Source organism: Neolamprologus multifasciatus, chromosome 2 (assembly GCF_963576455.1).
Source record: "Neolamprologus multifasciatus chromosome 2, fNeoMul1.2, whole genome shotgun sequence".
In the NCBI taxonomy this organism is placed as follows: Eukaryota; Metazoa; Chordata; class Actinopteri; order Cichliformes; family Cichlidae; genus Neolamprologus; species Neolamprologus multifasciatus.
In genome coordinates this window covers 9,972,425-9,996,448 of record NC_140440.1, presented here as the reverse complement: position 1 = coordinate 9,996,448, position 24,024 = coordinate 9,972,425, and the positions used below count along the sequence as shown (strand labels likewise).

Sequence of the window (24,024 nt, the reverse complement as noted above, 5' to 3'; positions counted from 1 at the left end):
GTAGTAAATTTTGCTGGGGGTTTTTGTACTACCTTTTAATTTTTAGAACTTAAAAAATAATATATGATTGTATCAGTTTTGAATTAATGTTCTGTGAAGGGGTTATGTACGGCTGGTTAGTTTAATATACAATGACAAGTCATAATTTATTGAGCAAGTACGTGTTATGTAAGCATTAATTTTATGAAGAGTTATTAGAAGCTGAAGCTATGAAACATATGAAAGAGTGAACTGTTTACCTTCTTTTAATTGAAAAATGATAAAATGGTAATAACTAAATTGCTCAAAAAATGCAAAAGACAATTCCTTTATAATAAATTATAAATAGCAAGGATAATATCGTTGTGATATTATTGTGTTTAACATTGTTATACAGAATAATTGTAGATTAAATTACAGAAAATACTACAAAAATAGTGTCAAACTGTGGTATAGCATCTTCCTATGGATTATAAATTTTAAGCAGAAGACAGTCAATACACTGATTCCCTAACCACTAATAAATATGCTGGTGGGAGGATAACAAGATAGAAAATGAACAGAGGAAGGACACACCTTTAAGATGTGAAGCAGGAGGTAATGTGACAGTATGACAGGAAGATAAACATGTGGGAGGCAGCTGACATGCATAAAATGCTTCTAGACATATTTAAATGTCACTAGTGTTCTATTTGTTTTCATGAAACTGCATCACTGAAGATTGCTGTGCTTTGTTTCCGTCCTCCCATGCATAATGTACAGTGAACTGTAATTTCATTAATCATTTATGCGTGTGTGCTGTTCATTGTTGCTTATTTTCCCCCTTTTTCTGCAGAAATATATCGTACAATCCCATCATGGAGCTGCAAGTTGACCACTTTGATAAGCTATACAAGTTAAAATCATTGTAAGTATTTGATGGTGCATCCCTGATAACTTTAAAATTTAAAAAAATCAATGTTTAGCATTAAATAAAACTGAGTTTGTTCTGTAATAAAATAAATTGATATCAAGTAACCACACAAACTCTGTTTACAATCAACCTTTTATGTAAATATACTGTTTTTTTATTCTAATTCATTATTTTTTTACTATATCATATTTATTTTACTTTCATATTGATCTTATCTTATTGGTCTTATCTTTCATGTTGGTGCCTGTCCAATTACTTTGGTCAGCTCCAGTTTTTGATTTGATTAGTTTGACTAGTTTGAAGAAGGTTATCATTTTTTAATGTTTTTCCATTTTTGAGAACCTCAGTATATTCTGCATATTGCTGTTTGAGACATTCCGGCAAGTGATTGTCATACTTTTTCTTCATACTCACAAGCTTGAATTCACAAAAGTCAAAATCTAAATAAACAGAAGACTAAAAATGTCTCTTTCTAGTAGAAATGTCCCCCATTTAGGCCTTGAAAGGCCATTTACCAAGAAGACAATTTGGTGAAAACACGTTTTCACGTTTTTGTGTACAAAACAAATCAGCATACTGTAATGTGTGTGGCATCAAACTAAGACAAAATCATCTTTATATTTGCTAGGAGCATAGAAGGAATAGAAATTGGAAACATTCAGCGAAGGATGTTTGAACCTCTCAAATACTTGACTCATATGTAAGTACTCCATTGTGATGCTCTATGTTTAAACAGTAAATCCTTATTGTTCAGTCTGGACTGTCATACAGACAATGTGTTACTCACACATAGAAATATTATCCTAGTAATGAGCTTTGAGCTAGCCTTATTGAGACTGTCAGACTCCTCTTCCAACCAGGAGATGATTCAGTCAAGCTTAGTGTAATCCTTCTTTTCTGTTGCTAAAACAACTCAAGATACATCCATGTAAGTCCTGAAGAGATGCAACAAGACAGAGAACATGATAAGATGAATGCCTCTTCACCCTTGGATACAGTCACAGAGATTCTTTAACGTTCCCTTTGTAACAGTGCTTCATACAAGTTTTAGTAAGTGTCAGCTGCATTCAAATCTAACTTATTTTGCAGAAGTAAAATGCATTTTAAAGCAGCAGTGCTCAAGCTACTTCATTCATAAATATTTTTGAAATATGCCATCACCCTACCTTAGACATGAATGGAATAGCAATTTTAATTCACAAAGAAATTTAAAAAATAAATTTAAAGTTGCATCTCTATTTGAAGAAACTGTTGCACCTATTATTCAGAAAACTCCAGAAGTAAAGCAGTGAACTGTTTTCAAAGGGATTGTTTCTTTATAAGAGTGCATTTCCATAAAACATGTGCATTGCAGGGACTTAAAAAAAAAACATTTAATTTTTTTTAAATTAATTAAATTAATTACATTAATTAAATTAATTAAATTAATTTTTGAACGTCATGATTTGATCGCAATTTAATTGTCCTAAAAAGGTCATTCCACTTTGGTTTTGAAGAGCGAGCACCAGCATGTGTTTGACATTTGAGAAATGTGAAACTAATATTGGCCAATTATTAATTTTGCACTCAATTCATATTTTCCTGGGTGAATTCTAATAGCACTGAGGATGCTCTGACTTCCCAAATAGAGACTACTGTCATTACTCTGTAAATTAATGGCATTCCTTTAATCCTTTAGCAATAAAATAACTGATTAACATATAGTAAGCAAATTAACATTGTAAGGACAGTAGCATGTTCACTTTGACATTTAGCTATGGGCAATATTGGAAGCTGGAAAATGGTTTGATTTGTTGAAATGTCATTTTTAATTACTGTAAGCACTAGAGCAGGGCAATATGACCAAAAATATTTATCACGATATACATTTGAAAATTTGCGATAACGATATAACTGACGATATAATTGACACTAGACAAAATACTTTACAACTCCACAACTTTATTAGTGGAAAAATCAATCAATGTATTTTCACTTAAACAAGCAGCTGTTTTTTATGTGCATTAAAGTTATATAAAAATTTAACAGTGCAAATGCAAATTCCCTGCTGATATTATGTTGAAGCACAGTACGTATCACTCCGCGAGGCTCCTCGTACGATAGCCGCAATGCTCCGACAATCCATCAAGCAGTCCGGCTTCGTAGCTTAGCAAAGTCGTACTAAAACATTTGACAGATTTTCGAGCGCCGTGTACAACATAAAATCGTTTCGAGGTCAGTAAACACAACCAGAATTCATACATAAGGCACACAGGATTATAAGGGGCACTGTCGATTTTCAGAAAAATCAAAGGATTGATTTTAAATGTGTCGTATTTTCCAAAATACAGCCGTCGCTAGCATGCGCTACCAAAAATAGTGCTTTGTTGTGTATCTGATGGACGAAAGCTAAACCAGTTCCACCACTGAAGTTGCAGCATTTTTACAAACCAATTCTGGTTCATCTGTTTCATTCAACGATCCGCTTTCGCCCTTCTCATTCTCTGTCGTCAGCACGCTTTTTCCGCTTTGTGCGTATGAAAACAAAGGCACTGCGCATGCGCGTTTTACCCATATTCTATCGCAATATTTCATTTTCTTATCTTTGCCCAACATTATACTGGTATTACCGTGAACAGTATGATATGGCCCAGCCCTAGTAAGGACCATGAATGACATGTCAATTTCTATACAGGGGTTGATGGTGGGAGATGGGCAGATAATTCAGCTGAACAAACCCTTTAATTCTTTCTTTGGATAAAATGATTACTGTTAAACTTTTGCAGGTCTACACCTGGGTAGAAAGACAAAAGCACTCATTTTAATTTAAGTTGGCTTCTTGATTAGGTTCACCACCTTTAGAGTCTCACAGCTTCGGGTGCTATTATTTCCGTATAAAATTGGCACTTAAGATCACCAGAATACCCCTTCTTGTTTTATTCCTGTCTCTTATTTCTGCACCTGCCAGTATGTATAAAAAGAAAAGACATTTACAGTGTGGTATTTTCCTGTTGCCTTGATTGACCCGGAACCTTTTTGGTTCAAATAAACAATCTCCTTTTGTCTGTTGCTTAACCTTACACTTTTTTTTGCATGATTACAGCTACTTCAAGAAATTCCAGTACTGTGGCTATGCTCCTCATGTGCGTAGTTGTAAGCCCAACACTGATGGAATCTCATCCTTTGAGAACCTACTGGCCAATATTGTGCTGAGGGTCTTCGTCTGGGTTGTGTCTGCTACCACCTGCTTCGGCAATATCTTCGTCATCTGCATGCGGTCGTACATTCGCTCAGAGAACAAACTACATGCCATGTGCATCATCTCCCTCTGCTGTAAGTCACGTTACTACATTTAAGGTGGAAAACTCGTATAACTTTTAGGATATAACTTTTACTGGCTACAAAGATTTTATTGTTTGCTGTTGCAGTTTCTAGATTACAACTGACATATTCTTCCAACACTGTGTCCTTCTGATAGCCTTGAATGTCAAAGACAGCACAAAGCATGAAATTAGTTTCCACCGTGCCTATCACCATGTTTCAATAATAAAGGTTTAATATTAAATACACTGGAAATCCTCATGAATACTACTAAATGCAAAAAGCTGGCAGTTGATTAGATAAGATATTCTTATCATCCAATGAAATAAAAAGTCCTTAAGATAAGACATGATTAACATGATATGTAAAAATAGTAAATATATATTCAAACTTAACTTTTGTCATAAAACTGATTTTATATATGATGCATACTAAGTGGCAAAAAGCAGTTTTGACTGAGATACAGCTGAACTACACTCGCCGGTCACTTTGATGGGTTCAGCTATTCAACTGCTTGTTAACACAAATCAACCAATCACATTGCAGCAGCTCAAGGCATGTAGGCATGTAGACAGGTTGACTCAAATAGACATTCGCTATAACCAAGGTATCTAGACGTGCACTTCTAAGTGCACAACAAATCACAAATCATTGTTGCTGATCATGCCGACCCGTTTATGATCACAGTTTAGCATTTTCTTTTATCTACTCACAAAAGGATAACAGTCCATGACACACTATGTCACAAAGCTCAAAACATCTCAAACTGGTTTCTTGAACATGACAGTAAGTTCACTTGTTCTCAAATGGCCTCTACAGTTACCCGATCTCAGTCTGTTAGAGCACCTTGGGATTGGAATGGGGAAACTGCATCATGTATGTGCAGCCAACAAATCAGCAGCAAATCTGGTATGATGCTATCATGTTGGTACAGCCTAAACTCTGAAGAATGTTTCCAGCATCATGTTGACTTTGTGCCACAACAAAGTAAAGCCGTTCTGGAGGCTAAAGAGGATCCGACTTGGTTTAAATTAGATTTAAATCTTTCTTTTCTTTTCAGCTTCAAGGCTCTTTATTTGTCACATGCATAGTTATACAAGTATAACACACAGTGAAATGTAGCCTGACACGCTCCTCGACATGTGCAAAAATTGGAGGGGGGGGGGGGGGTAGAGGAAGAACATTATATATATATATATATAGTATATACATTGGGTGAACGTGCAGTAGTAGCAGCAAGCAGGTGAATTCTGTACATTGATATGAATAGACATCTGACTATTTTACAGAATAGACAATATAAACATATTTAAAATTAAAGGAATTTGGAATGTACATTGTGCCGATGGGTTTAGAGTGTCTGGAAGAGAGTCCTGTCTCAGTCAATTATAGATGATGTGAGAGGGCGGGTGTGTGTGTTTAGAGCCCGGATGGCTTGGGGATAGAAGCTCCTCTTGAGTCTCTCTGTCCTTGCCCGGATGATGCGGAACCTTCTGCCGGATTGCAGGAGAACAGTTTGTTGCCAGGATGGGACGGGTCCTTCAGTATCTGCGCTGCTCTAGTCCGGCATCTTCTGGTGTAGGTGTCCTGAAGCGGGGGGAGAGCAATCCTGCAGCAGCGTTCTGCTGTACGGATCACTCTCTGGAGAGCTTTTTGGTCCTTCACACAGCTGTTCCCAAACCACGATGTCATGTTCTGTGTGAGGATGCTCTCCACAGCGCCTGTATAGAAAATCCTGAGGATTTTTGGAGAGACCCTGAACTTCCTCAGTTGTCGTAGGTGATACAGGCGCTGCCTAGCCTTTTTGGTCTGGACCTGAATGTGGGCAGACCATGTCAGGTCTGAGGAGATGTGGACACTAAGATACGTGAAGGACTGCACCCTCTCCACTGGAGCTCCATTGATGATAATGGGCTTGTAGTCTCTGTGCTGACTCCTTCTGAAGTCCACCACCAGCTCCTTGGTCTTGCCGACGTTCAGCTGGAGGTGGTTGTCCTGGCACCATGATGCCAGATTCTTCACTTATAAAGCATATAGTAAGGGCTGGATCAGGTGACATTTAATCTTTAGTTATTATTAATCTTTGGCTTTCTCCCACAGCATATCTTTGTCCTATCTTCCTCCCCTTACCGGTAACCGGTCGCAACTGATGTCCTGAGCCAGAGCTGTTAGTATAAAGCTGTTCACGTGTTTTGTGGTTTCAAACACAGTGGAAAAGTAAATCCAGTCTTTTTGTGGAGTGCACTGGTGTGTGAATGTGATATGAGAACTGTTTTCATTAGCAAGTAGATTTTTGGCCAAAGAAAGCCAAAAATGAAGCTTATGATGATGAGAAAAGTAAAGCATTTTAAATATGACTTATTCTTTGCTACTTTTGCTGAAGAGTTTAAAAAGAGTATCTTAATGCAAGCAGGATGCGTTTGCATATTGCTTTTAATATGGCTATTAAAGGAGCGGAAAGAGTCAAGGAAGAAATGAACCAATAACAAAGTAGAAACATGAAAGTGTTGAGTCATCCGTACTTAGAACTGGAACAAGACTTGACATGAATTAATTATGCTTGTATCAGCCATTGCCTTTTCCTAAGAAAGCCAAAGTATTCATTTAAATAATCTTTAAGTGACTTTATAGGAGCCCCATCACACAGTCGGCAAGTTTAATTTTTGTACCCTTACAATCTTTCTATGACACATTATAACATAAAAAAAACCAAAAACATACAAAAGAAAACTTAAAAGCAGTTTTTAGTTATTTTATTCCAGGTCCACAGTTAATGCCTTCTAAAGAGCTTTGGTCTGATTCAGCATCAAAAGAATTACTAACAGGACTAAAGAGGAGGATTTGAGTAATGAATTCACCAAACTATCAAAGAAATAAACATTAATCCATGACTGATGAAGCAGTGGGCAATTCATCAGAGGATATAAGTTGTGAATTAAATCACTAATTTAGAAAAAAACATTGTGAAAACTTTGAAAACAGAATTGAAACTAGGTATAAAAGAAAATAACAGATGGGGCTCGTAGTTATCTTTTAGTTTCAGTTCTTTTTCTCTCCAAGAGTTTCAAGCATGAAACAATGGTTGGTGTACGATGCATAGTCATGTTTTGTAGATCAAATTCCAATTATTCCAAGAGATGGAGATTGCACATTGAACAGTCTTTTAAGACAGATGTATAACGTCTCAGCTTGCTTTTTGAACTTCTAACCTTTTGTTAGTCAAAGGAGCTTGCAAAGAAAAGCGTCTGGACTTCTTTAAGTTGCTTGAAGACGTTTCACCTCTCATCCGAGAAACTTCTTCAGTTCTAAGGTCAAATGGTGGGGAGTCCCAGATTTAAACCTAGTGGGAGTGTCCCCCCAACAGAGGGACAAAAGGACCCCCTGATGACCCTCTAATCGCCTGAGCCAAGGTGTGAAACTGGGTGTGGGTCCCAATCAGCCAGGGTTTCGGGTGAGCTCATTGTGAAACCTGGCCCCACCTTATCATGCGATTTCCTGAGGTCAGATGGCCCAGGATGTGAGTGGGCGTTAAGGCGTCTGGGAAGGGATCTCAAAACTGGATTATAGATGGCAGAGAGTTGGTGTCGTAAACCACCGCCTCTGTTCAAAGATGGTCGCTCACAGTGGACATAGATGGCTTCTTTCACTCCTCTTTCAAACCATCTGTCCTCTCTGTCCAAAATGTGAACATTGGCATCCTCGAAAGAGTGACCTTTGACCTTTAGATGCAGATGGACAGCTGAGTCTTGTCCTGTGGAGGTGGCTCTTCTATGTTGTGCCATGCGCTTGTGAAGTGGCTGTTTGGTCTCTCCGATGTAGAGGTCTGGGCATTCCTCGCTGCACTGTACAGCATACATCACATTGTTAAGTCTGTGTTTTGGAGTTTTGTCTTTCGGGTGAACCAGTTTTTGTCTGAGTGTGTTGCTGGGTCTGAAATGCACCGGGATGTCATGCTTGGAGAAAACCCTCCTGAGTTTTTCTGATACACCAGCTACATAGGGATGACAATGTTGTTGCGTCTGTCCTTCTTATCCTCCCTCACTGGTGTCTGATCTTCTTTTCTGTGCCTCTTTGCTGACTTTATGAACGCCCAATTAGGATAGCCGCACGTTTTGAGTGCTTCCTTTACATGTGTGTGTTCCTTCTTTTTCCCTTCAGGCTTAGAGGGAACATGTTCTGCCCGGTGGTGTAGGGTCCTAATTACTCCAAGTTTGTGTTCCAGAGGGTGATGGGAGTCAAACAGGAGGTACTGGTCCGTGTGTGTGGGCTTCCGGTAAACTTCGATGTTGAGGTTGCCATTCTCTTCAATGTGCACAGCGCAGTCCAGGAAAGGCAAGCTCCTTTGACTACGATGACCTGGATGACTGAGAACCTTCACAGACATAACCTTTTGTTAGTTTGTTAGTTTTGAAGAGAAAGTTACATGCTCTCAAGAATTTCTGCCCGAGGGGGTACGCACAAGTTTTTCAGTGCATTGTCTACCTCCTCACCTTACTTGCAGCAAGCTGTAATGGGCTCATTACAGCAACCTAACAAAGAGACCCACTGCTTCTTGAGTGAAGGCTGTGAAGTGTATTTTTCGTCAGTTGTCGCAAGGGGTGACAATCAAATTCCACACTGAAAAACGAACTTAACTAAGCAACACAAATTTGAGGTTTGGCCTTTAAATGTTGCTTTTTCTAACGTTTATATAAAGAAAAATGATGTACAGTAGGGTTCGAAGTCTTAACAAGAAGGGCACCTCAGTGTCAACTAATTCATTTGTGTAATATACTGGGATGTTTATAATTTGAGCTATTTGCATAAGAGGTATTTTGTTATGTTTTATAATATTGTAATATAGATTGTAGTAATTACTTTAGTTTATTTAGTTATTGTTCTTACTGTCTTGGAGCAACTGTGACCGCATCATTGCCTCTGGGATTAACAAAGTATTCTGATTCTGATTCAGAAACTCTAGTAGGTCTAGTGATGATACATATAGTTTGCATTTGTTTAGACTTTTTATCATAAAAAATATTGGCTCCGGAGCTTATATTTACATTTGTAATCACATTAATATTTCAAACCCTGGAATCTACAGGTTTGTACAAAACTTCATATCCCATATTATACCATTTCACAACATCCCCAAAAAGTTTCTTGTTTTATCGAGAAAGTTTGGTTTTCTTAGTCTTCAAATGCCCCCACAAATGTTCCGTGGGGATGAAGGTGGGTGGCTTATAGAGCAAAAGCTCTCGGAAAAGCTTGTATTGTGGTCATCATTCTGCTGCTGTATAAATTTTTTTTCTAAAAAACAGGAAAACCAAAAGATGTCTCTGATAAATGAAGTGTTGCTGTTGCAAATAGAACACTTTTTCCAATCAGAGAAATGGTGGTGAATGTTAATATATCCCCCAACTGTCATAGGAACTAATACTAATGCACTTGTGCTGATTAGAGTCTTGCTTTTTCTTCTATAGAAAAATCTGTATCTGTTCATTTTTCTTCCCAACTCTCAGTCTACTGAGCCTTATTATTGATCTTCTTATAGTCCGGTCACTCTAATTCCATTTGATCGTGCTTTGAATGTAAATAAGCAGTTTTACCAGTGCATGTAGAATGCCATAACCTCTTCAAAGGTTTTACTCTAATCATCATTTCACACAGACAAAGCCCTTCTTTACTTTGGATAAAATCAATTTGACTTTGGACACGTCCATTAGTTGATACTGTGTTTCCTTCTATTAAAATGTTGCTCACTGATACTTGCAGTGTGCTTACTTATGTTTTGCTGGAAATCTTGAGCAATGTCCGCAAGTTCATTTATTTGAAAAGGTTTCTCATGAATAGATCAAATCCACTTGTATTACATTGAATGTTTTTTTAATGGAACAGATACTGTCATGGTCACTGTGCTTCAGCCTTGTTTGACCCCCATGTCATCAGCCAAAATAAAGGCTCGCTTTTCATTTGAACTCAGTTTCGTGTCTTCGCCTGTGTCTGAGTCCTCCACACACTCTCCACTCGGTCTGCCACTGCGGATCGTGACAAGATACAACGGAAAGAAATTAACCTTTTTTTTAACATGAATAACATGACCTATTTTTTCAAATTAGACTGAGAGACCCAAGAATACTCTGCAATATTAAATATTTCCCCATTTTACATGTCAGATTTACATTTAAATGTTAATCCTCAAACTCCTTGAACATTTCTTGGTTTAGATAAGATGTTTAGTTTCAAGTTTTGAAATTCAAGTGTAAAACTGAGCTGTTTTATTTTTGTTTTGGGCCCGGTGGCGCCAGTGTCCGGCAGCCTCGCCTCTGTCAGTGCGCCCCAGGGCAGCTGTGGCTACAATGTAGCTGCCATCACCAGTGTGTGGATGTGTGTGTGAATGGGTGAATGACTGAATGTAGTGTAAAGCGCTTTGGGGTCCTTAGGGACTGAGTAAAGCGCTATACAAATGCAGGCCACTTACCACTTTGTTTCATTAAAACTGGAAACAATGAAAAGTTCAGAATCTATAAATATGCATCACTGTTGTATGCTCCATCACGCCTGTGACCCTAAACTGCGGTTAACAGGATGGATGGATGGATGGATGGGTATCCCTTACATGTTCTTTAATATTACGCAACATTTAAAGTGTATGTCGATTTCTTCAAAACTGGCTTCTAACTAGCTTTGATATCATAAATCATTCTCCCCTCAAGTAAAATTTAACTCAGAAGAACCTTCCTCTTTGAGCAGAAGAACAAGAAATCAGCATTCTAGTTTAAAACACTGAACATACATTATTCTGTTTCTCTTTCATAAGGTTTGCCTTGAGTTCTCTAGTTAATGTGTCAGTTTTGTTTCCCTTGAACAGAACAGAGCTATTTTTTTTCCGATTCAAAGTCTTAATGCTAAGTTAAAACGAGCCCAGCCGCTACTCCTTTTCCTCAAGAGTTTCAGCAAGAATGCTAATGGGTATATTTCTGCACCATTTCAAACTGATCATATCATTCATTTCCTTTTCATAACAGTTTAGACCACATGAAAGACTGATGTTAGCCTATAGTATCCATGGTTCCTCTCAATATGCATGGATTTCCGAGGTTGAGTGGCTGCTGTCAGCATGTCATCATTAATCTCCTTCTTACAGATTCAATCCTTTCATGTTGACCAATTTTTTTTTAACTTGTCTTTTTTTTTTTCAGAGCACTGCAGTGTTTATTTGGTGTTAAAATAAGTCCAACTGACGTTGTGCTCACATTTCTTAATTAATCTAAAGTAATGAAACTAAATTTTCTGAAGCAAAGCAGCCCAAATACATCGTTATAGCTATATGTTCAGCCAAATACTCCAGAAATATCAGGATGTAATCTTATACCAAAATTTCATAAGTAATTTGTAAATCAGCTGCTTTTTCTTCGCAGGTGCAGATGGGTTGATGGGCATCTACCTCTTCATGATCGGCGCATATGACCTAAAGTTTCGAGGCGAGTACAACCGGCACGCCCAGGCGTGGATGGATAGCAGCCAGTGTCAGGTCATTGGCTCTTTGGCCATGCTGTCCACTGAAGTATCTGTCCTGCTCCTCACATATCTAACGCTGGAGAAATACATCTGCATAGTCTACCCTTTCCAGTACTTGACTCCTGGCTGGCGACGAACTGTCACCATCCTTCTTGGGATATGGGTGTTTGGTTTTATTATTGCCTTCCTCCCATTAGTTTGCAAGGGGCTGTTTCGCAACTTTTACGGGACCAATGGTGTCTGCTTTCCACTGCACTCTGAACAACCAGAGACTCTATGGGCTCACGTTTACTCCGTCGTTATTTTCCTGGGTGAGGATTTGTTCTTGAAACAGTGCTTTGAAGATTTTTGTTCATGTTTTCACTTGTTTTTTTTTGTTTTTACTTCTTCTCCAAAGGTAACTGTAAAAGTACAGGTTCTGTATTTAGTATATGTGTTTTATATGTGAGGGGTTTTGCATTTATTTATTTGCTCTGGATGCAAAGATTTATTATACATGTACATTCAAGTACTGCAAATTTAAACTTGTTTGTATGAAATCTTTCCATAGGTCTTAACCTGGTGGCATTCCTCATCATTGTCCTCTCCTATGCAAGTATGTTTTATAACATCCATCGAACAGGCACTCAGACCACTAAATATAGCAACCACATCAAAAAAGAGGTGACCATTGCCAAAAGATTCTTCTCTATCGTCATTACTGACTCCCTCTGCTGGATCCCCATTTTCATCCTCAAGATCCTCTCGCTGCTGCAGGTGGAGATTCCCGGTACAGTAAAAGAATGACAAGCATTTAAACAAACACTTTGATGACAAAGAGCATTTTGAGTAAAATACTACCTAATTAGCCTCACAGTTTGCCTCTACAACATTTTTGGCCTCTTAACTCAGCTGTGTCTGCTGCAACTCACTAAAAGAAGCAGATGATTTGATGATGACGATGATGGATGTGACTGATTACCTGTGTATAGATTTTATTATTTTTAATGATTTTTTAATTTTTATATCCTACTGTTTTACTGATTTTTGCTTTAAGATTATTCATGACAGGCTTCATTTTATTATTCATTATTCATTTGATTTTTTTCAGTGACATCATCATTGACCAGGTCATTTGCAGTTTGTAATCACACGTCTTTGGCAAAAGAAAGTGATCATGTGTTGCTGATTTGTGTGTGATGAAGTTACTGTTTTTTAGGGGGAGAAGTGGGTTAAGAATACATTTAAATGCCACGTGATGTGTTTTAGATGATTTTTGAAATTGATTACAGTGAATCAGAGCTGGCTACAGATACATTCTCTTGCAAAGCATCAGGTTGTAAAGTCCTGCCTTTTAAGGTCAAGCGGAGCAAAGTGCTCCCAATATGGATTCATTCTGTGTTCTCTTAAAGAGTTTCCCATAAGTTTTACTACTGCATGAGAATACCATTAAGCATTAGATTATGCATGATGACAATTTATTTTGAGGTTAAGGATAGTATTTGCATATCATTTTTAATTTGTGATGTCAGTAGTTGTTAAATGTAACAATCTAGACAGACTAAGTAATTAACACTGTAATTGTATTTCTTTCTCTGTTCTCTGACAGGTACCATCAGCTCCTGGGTAGTCATATTTATTCTCCCCATCAACAGCGCACTTAACCCCATCCTTTACACACTAACAACACGGCCTTTCAAAGAGACTATTGTGCAGGTGTGGGCTAACTACAGGCAGAGGAAGCCCCTCCTAAGCAGACAACCAGCTCATCATCCATCGCTCACTTGGCAGGAAATGTGGCCCGTGCAGGAAAACAGCCCTAGTGTCAGCGTGGGGCAGGAATTTGAAGCAAATGGCATAAAGCCCAAGCTCACGCCTGTGGAAAATACTAATGAGGGGTACAATGACATTAAAGCATCAACCAGAAAGCAGGAAACACAACATACAGTGCTGTCAGTATGTTCTAAGACTGAAACACCACCACATACACACATTCACACAGGCACACAAACAAATTAACTTATGTAACTGTCTAATGGTAGAGGTACATGTACATGTTTGTATTGTCAACAAAACCTCACCTCAGTCAACTCAGTTTCATTCAAGTTCATTCATCTCAGCAGTTCATATTTACCCTCAGTTTAGTCACTTGTTAGTGCCTACATTCTTTGCATTTTATTTGCAGTATTTTTTTTTTTTTTTTGTCTTTTTTTCCCCAAAATGTAACAGTGCATGTGTGCATGACCGGCAACGGTAACAGCCATCACAGCAGATAGGGGGACCTACTTCATAAAAGAATTTCTTAAATTAAGAAAACATGCTCCCTGTGAATCCTGTTAAAGCCAGACAAGTAAAATCTGGAGAACCGAATCTGTTATCAGTGACAAAAAGCTAATAATGATAATAACAATGGATTAATATGCAAACTGAATGATTCCCATCAATGACATAACTGAGCCTCTATTCAATGGGTGAGACACATTGAATATTCCATAGGATTAAAAAGAGTATAAACATTTAGGACATTAATAGATAGGGCAATGAAGGGCCTCATAATTATGACCTAGTGGCAGAGGCTGGAAAAACAAGGGGATGATTGGTACAGTTAGACAGATGTAAATCTTAGATAATGGTATTTGATAAGGTAAATTGACTGATTCTTATATAGCACTTTTCTATTCTCCCAGAGTACTCAAAGCGCTCTATACAACATGACACATTCAACCAATCTACAAGCACTTTCTCTAAACTGAGTGCTTTCTAACTACATTCACACTCCGACAGATGCATCGGAGAGCAATTTGGGCAATTGATACTTGGCATGCAGACTGGAGGAGCCAGGGATTGAACCACCAACCTTTCCGATCAGTAGGCGACCTGCTCTACCCACTGAGCTACAGCCACCCATTTGACTTTGACTTTATTTTTATTATTTAATTTAATTTTGTGACATATTTGTAACATCCCAAACAAGGGTAGTTGAGAGAATCAGGAAATGCACAGCATGACATTAAGGAAAAGAATGGGCTTGGGATTTCAGCCGCTGAGGGCCATTGAGATCCAATTGTTTGACTCTTTTTTTTTTTTAATATGTAGGTGAGTATCTACTGAAACAGTGCGCATTTGACAGAAAAAACTTTACTTGCTCTGTTTTACTTTCCTCACTGTTGCTCAGCAGTGATTTTTATTGTCAGGAACTCCACAACAAAAGAGACTGTTAAAACAAACAAAAAAAACAAAACAGTATTGCACGACCTCATTTCCATTGGTACACTAATTGACATTTATAAACAAATAACTGTCACCAGCTTACCTGTATACACTTATTTGTCATCTGTATGGCTACAACAGGTCTCTGCCATTCAAAAAAAAATATGCCCAGCTGGAAATGATTAAAACTTTAATTATTTACAAACTTTAGCTTCTGGAAAGTTGAAAAGAACAGAGATATTTTAACACATTGGTTATCCTGATTGTGTCCTTGGAGTAATAAAAGCTTATAGCACTTTTCTTTCCCTAAAGCAAATTTTTTTTTATTGGGGGGGTGAAAAGATAAGGAACTATACATACAGTATAGTACAGTATATGTCTGTCACATAATGTCCACACTTCTTTATGCTGCTGCGCTTAGAATTGCAGTTGGTCACATTTATTACATTGCTTACTATCTGCCTCATTCAAGATTTATCTTGGTTAAGACCCATTGGCATGCCACACATTTCTAAAGCGTAGCTAGCTCGTCGTTATTATGTGTCTCGATACCTTTTCCCTTCAGGTCTAAGGTGCCAGTGACAACCAAGAAAGATACTGCATACTCCACAGGTTTTTTCAGAGATGAATCCACCTTTGAGCCATCTCTTGTGATGAGGATCTGTTGGACTGCAAATAAATGAGATGAAAATAAACCTGCATCCTTGTTTTGCTCAGATGAAACAGGAGATGAGTATTCCAAGCATATTCACTGAGTGTTGCAGTCCTTTTGTTATTTTCTTGGCTCAAGTAGGCCACTCATGCAGCAATGAGTGGTTTGTGATGCAATGTGAATTTGATAGTCCCCATACGTGTATGATATATATAAAACTAGCTGGGTCCCCATGAGTCTGTCACACATTTCTTAGGTTTAGTCGGCTCCTCATTATTATGTGTCCCAGTGTCTTTTCTCCTGGGATGTGCCATCAAAATAAAGAGAAATCCCCAATTTCATTCTGTACATGGCCTCACTTATACGGTAGTGATTGTGTCTCTGAGAGATTTGGTATTTGTTATTGCATGCACTGAAGAGTTGCCTACATTGTTATTCATTGGCTTTTGACACAGTTTGACCCTGGTTTTACTGCTTTAATTTGATCTAAGGTGCTGATTTTATTGTTTTAATTTAATTTATTTTAATGTGCTTATCGTTTTTCGTTTTTCATGTTAGGTGTACGACACTTTGTTTTCAGCTGGGAGTTGTCTGAAAGTGCTATATAAATAAATTGCTTGCTTGCTTGCTTGAAGCAAACCTTTCAGGTTTGCATTAACAAGTTAAGCTTGTAACAGTCAGAAAGCTGGAAATGAGATTGATCGGGTCAAAATAAGATGAAATAGAGACAAAAACAACTCACTGAACTTCTACTTTCTGATATAAAGAAGCACGTATCTGTGCTGCAGTTATGCCATTTTAAATCTACAAGCAAAATAAAACCCTGGACTGCTTGGTTTTGTTTGGGGTTATTTGTATTGACATCATTACAGTTACATCATGGGTTGGAGGCTGCCAATGTTTCTTGGTCACGACTCCAGTTTATTGGTACATCACTCAGAGTGAGAAATGGGTTATGTACAGACATTGATGTGTTCAGAGGACAATACTGGTGTCCACCCTAAACCTAAATAAACAGAAAAGGTTTCACTGACATCACAAACTGAATTCACATGTTCCAAAATAACTGCCCCCAGTAAGTCCTGGACTTTTCAGGGTGGCTGCCACATGGCAACACTTGCTGCTGATTAGGAATCTTAGCTCACAGTGGCTCAAGATAGAGAAATGCGACAACAATAAGCTACTTTTACTGGAGTGCTTGTTTAGTTTGTTTAGTTTTTTATGCTTCCTTGCACCCCTGGAAACCTTGTGGAGCATAACTGTATGTTGTTAACTATGGATAATCCCTTTAAGGCAAAGCAGAGCCTTCATGCTAATCCCAGTGTAGAAAACGTGGATGCAATCCTGCCAAGGCTGCATCTGGAAGTATTTGCAAGATAGCTCACAATGAACAGGAACAAATGGAGCTACAGACCTAAAATAATTATTTGCACTTTCCTTTAGACAAAAACTGCATATTTATTTAAACGGAGGCCACCGCAGTGAATCATCTGCCTCCTATTACACTGTCCTCTGTCACCCCAACCTTCTGCATTCCTCATCCAGTACATCCATGAAACTCCTCTGTGGAGTGGACTTCCTCTTTTGTTCCTCCCTAGTAGCTTCATACTTCATACTGTTCAACATATTCACTATTTCTACTCCGCCTTGCCTCTCTATCTTGGTCTCCAAAACTCCTAGCTTGACCTGTCCCTTCAGTGTACTCATTTCTAACCCTGTCCATCCAAAATTAAAGACTTTGCATCTTTAACTCTGAAACTCTAGCTCAACCTCTTATTTTTTGTTAGTACATCACAGTGGCTATAAGCCTGTGTGCTCCTAGGGTTTCATCAGAAATAGCATCAAGTGAAAAATCTTTTCTAAATCAATGGTGCAGATTGAGAAATGTTCTACTGCTGCTTGTTTCATGTGTGAAATCAAAATGACTTGTGCTGTAAAGTAGCTGAAGGTGTCTGTCCCTCTTAAAAGGGTATTTTACAACAATAAAAATTCAAAATCAAAAGCAATAATCTCTATTGTCTATTATTGCACATTCTGTGTTAACTCTTATGACTATTTCTGGAAGAAAAACATCTATCTCATGAAATCTACATAATTTTGACATGATTTGCCAGGGAGACAGCCTAAGAGTGAGGTGCGGGAGCACAATTCTGCGAAGCTGTGATGTGGACGCTGGCACCGAGGCTGAGAATACTAATATTGTGATTCTCCAGCACCACTGCCAAATTGCCCTTTTTTTTTTTTTCTTAATCAAACATCACATCATATTGTTAGAAAGTTAGCATGTTGACATGATGCATTTAAGACAAAAAGCACCACTGTGCCTAAATAAAGCCTAACAGAGGCGTTAACATTGCTGTGGTGTTGGCATGTGAGCATGCATTTTCAAGTGTGCAACTTAAAACTTGCAATAGATCTGTGATTTGAACTTGTGCATATTTCCTGCTAAAGATGATTGCTCAAGGGCGGTCCAAGTGCAGCAACAAATATTTTCTTTGCGTCTAGGAGCCATTATATATATCTCTAGATCGGCTGCTAATCATTTTCTTTCCTGTAGCTTGGGCAGACTGGCATGCTTAAAGCTCTTCTTGAAATAACCGCACAGCTCCCCTTACTCAAAATTTAAAACTAGCTAGAGATATCTGCGCAAGTTCCCTTTAGTGTTGCAAATTGTAATCAAGTATTTTTGTTGACTGCATTCTGAAAATGTCAATTCCAGCCATTTCAAAGCATTCTATTTAATAAATAATACAATTTGCTATTGTTTATTCATTGCAGTCTACAAGAAGCTTTATTGTTTCATGGGTAGTGTATGAATGTTTGTGTGTTTAGTTATAGCTATTACATGTTTACTGTAGCCAGTGGTTTCCTGCAAAATTTACTGAGTATATTGTGGCAGCTGACTGTAATGCAAATGCTGTAATAACATTGTCATATAGTTTTATAAATACGTGTTTGATACATTTCTTACTGTAAAATTTGCCATTTTGTTGATAATAATGTACCACCCAAAACTTTGGTATCATGATGACCACAAGTTGCATTCATTCTTTTGTCAATTGCAAATGCCAGGTTCAGTGCTCTTTAGGGGAAATGTTCATGTTTCGTATTGTATTGTAATAAAAATGTCCTCCAGTTTTCAAGAGTGATACGTTATAGTTCATTTTGTGTTTTGCTGTTTGTTTGGGGGGTTTTGTTTTGTCCTTGTGTGTTTTCTCTGCCACATAAAATAATTTTGGGAAAATATTGAATGTAATATACTGTATTATATAGTTTCTTTGCAGTATGTTCAACAAAGAATGTATTTCATTTGTATATTTATGAATGGGAGGTTTTGTGAGCAGGATGCAGCCTCACAGGGAGTAGTGGTAAGTCATCTTTTCTGCATCTTGTCTAGAAATTCCCCAGCTGGTCTGGGAGTTTGAACTTTGAACCGTCTCCACAAACCCTACATCATTTTTTTACACTGTGATCTATAAATATATTTGTACAGTGATGAATATGATACAATGAGTGATACAGTCATAGATTCTTCTGTGCGTACTTTGTTCAGTGCAGTGCGGATTCTTGTAAAACTGACTTATTTGGCCTAAGTAAACCTATGACTGTATGGTATAAACATAATACATCATAACAATTACTTGTGGATACATTGTATAGGCCAATTTCTATTTACATTGCACAATGACTGTGTCTTACAATAAAATTAGTTATGAAGTTGCCTTTGTGGTTTCATTTTTCTTAAATTAGGTCTAAAATTGGACCTAATTTAACACTGGACTGGACTACTGTAATTCATTATTCTCAGGATGTCGTAAAAACTCGCTGAAAAGCCTTCAGTTAATCCAAAATGCTGCAGCAAGAGTCCTGACAGGGACTAGAAAGAGAGAGAGCATATTTCTCCTGTTTTGGCTTCCCTTCATTGGTTTCCTGTTAAATCCAGAATTGAATTCAAAATCCTGCTCCTCACATACAAGGTCTTAAATAATCAGGCCCCATCTTATCTTAATGACCTTGTAGTACCATATCACCCTATTAGAGCGCTTCGCTCTCACACTGCAGGCTAACTTGTTGTTCCTAGAGTATTTAAAAGTAGAATGGGAGGCAGAGCCTTCAGTTTTCAGGCCCCTCTTCTGTGGAACCAGCTTCCAGTTTGGATTCGGGAGACAGACACTATCTCTACTTTTAAGATTAGGCTTAAAACCTTCCTTTTTGCTAAAGCATGTAGTTAGGGCTGGACCAGGTGACCCTGAATCCTCCCTTAGTTATGCTGCAATAGACGTAGGCTGTCGGGGGATTCCCATGATGCATTGAGTTTTTCCTTTCCAGTCACCTTTCTCACTCAGTATGTGTTAATATGAATCATATCTGTTATTAACCTCTGTCTCTCTTCCACAGCATGTCTTTCATCCTGTTATCCTTCAGGATGAAAGACATGTTATCCAAGCACTTTGACCCTAACAGCAGCAGATGGCCCCGCCCCTCCCTGAGCCTGGTTCTGCCGGAGGTTTCTTCCTGTTAAAAGGGAGTTTTTCCTTCCCACTGTCGCCAAAGTGCTTGCTCATAGGGGGTCATATGATTGTTGGGTTTTTCTCTGTACCTATGAAGCTTGAGGCGACTTGTGTTGTGATTTGGCGCTGTATAAATAAAATTGAATTGAATTGAAAATTTGCTGATTTGTTTAGTTAAAGGCTGTTTGGTTTAGAAGTGTTATTTTTATTATCATAGAACACATTTGGGTTTTAAGACTGGGGGAAAAAGAATTTTGATTAAATGTGCAGACTGGCCTAAACAACTATAATTAAGACCTCAAATGGAGTTACAAGTTGAAAAAATAATCTGTGAAAATGGAACCAATTAAAGCGTGGCATATTCAAACCTAGTGGTTACACAACAATAAAAAAGAGATTCGATTAAACATGGAATTAAATTAGCACAAGTTTCAACAGGCCCATCAAATGGCAAATCAATTTATGTCCTTTTTTTGGTTAAGGAGATACAAATGTACTGAGTGTGCTGAGAAGATGGAAAGAATACTTTGAGGCGCTGAAAAATGAAGAAAATTAGAAAAAGAAGAGGCCAGCTGGAGGACAGTTAATGAATCAGGAAGAGCAGAGGATTTGTAAGGAGAGGGATAAAGCTGATGATGCCAAGATATGGGGAAAGCTAGGTTAAGAGGAGAGATGATGATGATCAGTGAGTAGCAGTATGACTTCATGCTAAGAAAAAGTGCTACAGATGTGATGTTTGCTCTGAGAATTGACATGGAAATTATGCGGGTCTGTTTCACTGTGTCTTTGTGGATCTAGAGAAAGCATGTAATAGGTTGCCAAGAGAAGAACTGTGATACTGCAGAGAGGAAGTTGGAGTAGCAAAAAAGTATGTGAGTGGGATTGGGATTATATCATGGATCTGCTCTGAGCGCCTTTTTTTATTGCAGTGGTGATGGGAGACTTTGACAGATGACAACAGGCAAGAGCCTCCATGGAGTATGATGTTCAAACAGAGAGCAAATAAAGGAGAGCATGGAGAGGTGGAGGTCTCTCTGGAGAGAAGATGAACGAAAGTTTAATGCAAGACGTGTTAATGAGAGGCAGACAGGTGTAACAGTGACGATCCAAGGAGTTGAGATAGTGAAGGTAGATGAGTTTAAATACGACTTGAGTTTAAATATCGGTTCAACGATCCAAAGCCACAGACAGCACACAGGAGAGAGAACGAAAAGAGTAAAGAAGCTGTGCATCTGTTGAATGAGATCTTAATGTTTGCTGTACTCATAACGCAAATTCATTTGTATTTTAGGAGCAATGAGGATAGGCAGTGCTCACTGAGAAAAGTTGTAGCATGTTTTTCTAACCATTTCCTCTTAAACTTCAGTGTTTTAAGGTGTAAAACTGCATATCTCAGATGAATATAATTTGAGTTAGCCATAAAACTTTTAAACCTCAAAATGTTGATTATAGCACTACAATTTCACTACAATTTAATTAAATACATTTAAGTAAAATAAATTAGAGTCACAAATTGGCGTGACAAATTCATTTAGTTGAAGATGAAAATATTAAAATATATATATATTTTTAAAGAATATATGTGAGTTTTTAACAAACCCAATAACAATAAGGAAAGCTACTGAATAAAAATGAAGAGAAATGAAGAGATTCATCTTCTAGGAGCGAAAAAAAACAAGGCAAAGTTGAGTGAAACAACTAATGAGCAAATAATATTAAATAACTAAATATGCTTGTCTTATTTCTTTTGTTTACTTTGGAATTTAACATTAGGTAGCTTAGCAGCAAAGCAGCATAGTGTGTCCCACTCTGTTGGTTGTGATGTGATGGGGTCAAGTGCAATATATATATGTTTTTTTAGTTAGCGTCAGATTATTTACAACATAATGGTGAGGAATCAAGGGCGTAGATTTGGTTTTGGCATTGGTGGGGACGTATGATTCAACCCTGCCTTGTTTCTTTTTTTTTTTTAACTTTTTGCTTTTGCTTCGTAATAAAAAGAGGAGAAATATACTTGCCTACATATGCTATTCTACATGCTTTTAAACCATTTAAAATCACAATTCATAGTTTTATATGTGAATTATATAATATTAAATTACTATTAAACAAATGACTGACTAAGTAATTTTTGGATTTAGTTTACTTCAGCCATATTCCATATAAATCAGGTATCATACAAAAATAAAAATAGCTTCGAATACAGTCATGACAATAAAAGAACATGACTTTAAGGACTTAACAACATTATGTTACAGTACACCAACATCTGTTATAGTTTGGCACTAAGGGAACACTGAGTGGTTTTTGTCCATAAAACTACTCGTCTAAGATTACCACAAAGTAAAAGATCTCTCAGCAAAATTATGCAACATTTTAGGCACTCTTGCCCCGATCAAATCAGTGAGCTGGGATGTTTTATTCTAAACATGAACTACTGTTAGCAACAGACATGGACTAGTGGTGTCCCACACAACAACTCAATGTCCACTATGTGAAGGAGCCAAACACATGCCTTCTCCTCTCGTTAACTGAGATAAACTGCTGGCATATTTGTTTTACATCTATACTGTCCAGTTTCTCCTGGTGGACAAACAGCAGCATTGTTTAATCTCATTTGAGTCATTGTTAACCTTAGCCAACTTTTTAGTCTTCTGAGAGCACTGAAGCTTCTTTCAGCCTCAGTACATGTGTTTTATCCTCAGATTACAATTATTATTCTGTGCTTGATGTGCCTCATGTTTGGCCCTGGCTCTTCCCCTCTGACTGCACTAGGACATATTGCCACCTGATAAAATAACACATGGATTCGTGCCATATAAAAAGTGAGACATGTCAATTCAGATTCTTTGCCAAATATACACTAATGAATCAATTTACATCAGCAGCCTACCAAATGTCATGATAATAAATACTAGTTAATCTATAGCACCAAAACATTAGTCACTCACCTGTGACCTCGCCTCTTCACCTCTGTCTGAGCTACAACATGGCAGAGCTGCCTCTGTCACCTGATAAATAAGTGAGAAATTCCAAATACATGCAGTCACAGATGTGCTTCAAATACAGTCATGAACCACCAAGTCATCATCCAGTTTCACCTGTGATCTTGTATCACCATTGCTCTCTGAACTTTGTGTTGGTTCTTCTGTCACCTAACAAATAGGACATACATGACAATAAGAATAAAATGTGTAGCTGCTTCAATGTTTCTGTCAATTTGTGAAGATCTTGACTCATCAGTAATGTTTGTAAGGTGAGTGCATTTTTAAAACAATTTGTGCAAACTGCACTACAAGGTGGATATTTGCAAAATCATGACTACCTCATTACATTTTGTCTCAGAAATGAACCCTATGAATATGTCAGTACCATTAGGATGAAATTATTGTGTCACCAACATTTTAATGTTAGACATATATTTTTAACAGCCTCTGTAAACTAATATCCGGGCTTGCTCGAGGCTGCCGTTTTCTCCGACAGTTTCAATCAAAATTAGAAATGCTACTCTGGGAGACTGAGATAACTAATAGTGCTGCCTGTTGTGCAGTTAGTTTCCAAAACACGCTATTTATGGTTACATACAATTTTAGACTGATGTGGGCCAAAGCCTAGTATAGCCTGTAACATTATTATGACGGACACATTATATGAGTGAACTTGACTGAAAAATACTTTCTTATATCCAGGTTCTTCCTTTTTGCTGCCGTCCTCTCTCCACCTTGCAGCGCAGACTTGCCGCTGCTAAAACTAAACAGAGGTCCCTGAAAGGCACAGCCAATCACATTGGCCATATTTGTCACATGAGGTAGGACTCCAGTAGAGAAGGTAATTTAACTCTTTCTGCACCGCTGGGTGAATGAGACGCTGACAGATCGTTTTTCTTTTCTTTCTATCGGGCTTGATTTTCTTTACTCGAAGAGATCAAATTATTGTTGGGGACAATTCAATAATCGCTGGATATTGGTGGGGACATGTCC

At 37.8% G+C, this 24,024-nt stretch overlaps 1 protein-coding gene across 1 annotated transcript in view; it reads left to right on the top strand.

Moving 5' to 3' along the window:
- Positions 1-15,026, top strand: part of rxfp1 (relaxin family peptide receptor 1) — a 79,182-nt gene extending 64,156 nt beyond the window's left edge. The window contains exons 13-18 of the mRNA XM_085179332.1: positions 815-886; positions 1,521-1,592; positions 3,975-4,204; positions 11,593-12,003; positions 12,243-12,461; positions 13,281-15,026. Of these exons, the coding sequence (XP_085035458.1) occupies positions 815-886; positions 1,521-1,592; positions 3,975-4,204; positions 11,593-12,003; positions 12,243-12,461; positions 13,281-13,690 (1,414 nt within the window). The 3' untranslated portion in view covers positions 13,691-15,026. The remainder of the gene's footprint in view (positions 1-814; positions 887-1,520; positions 1,593-3,974; positions 4,205-11,592; positions 12,004-12,242; positions 12,462-13,280) is intronic.
- Positions 15,027-24,024: the final 8,998 nt, after the last annotated feature.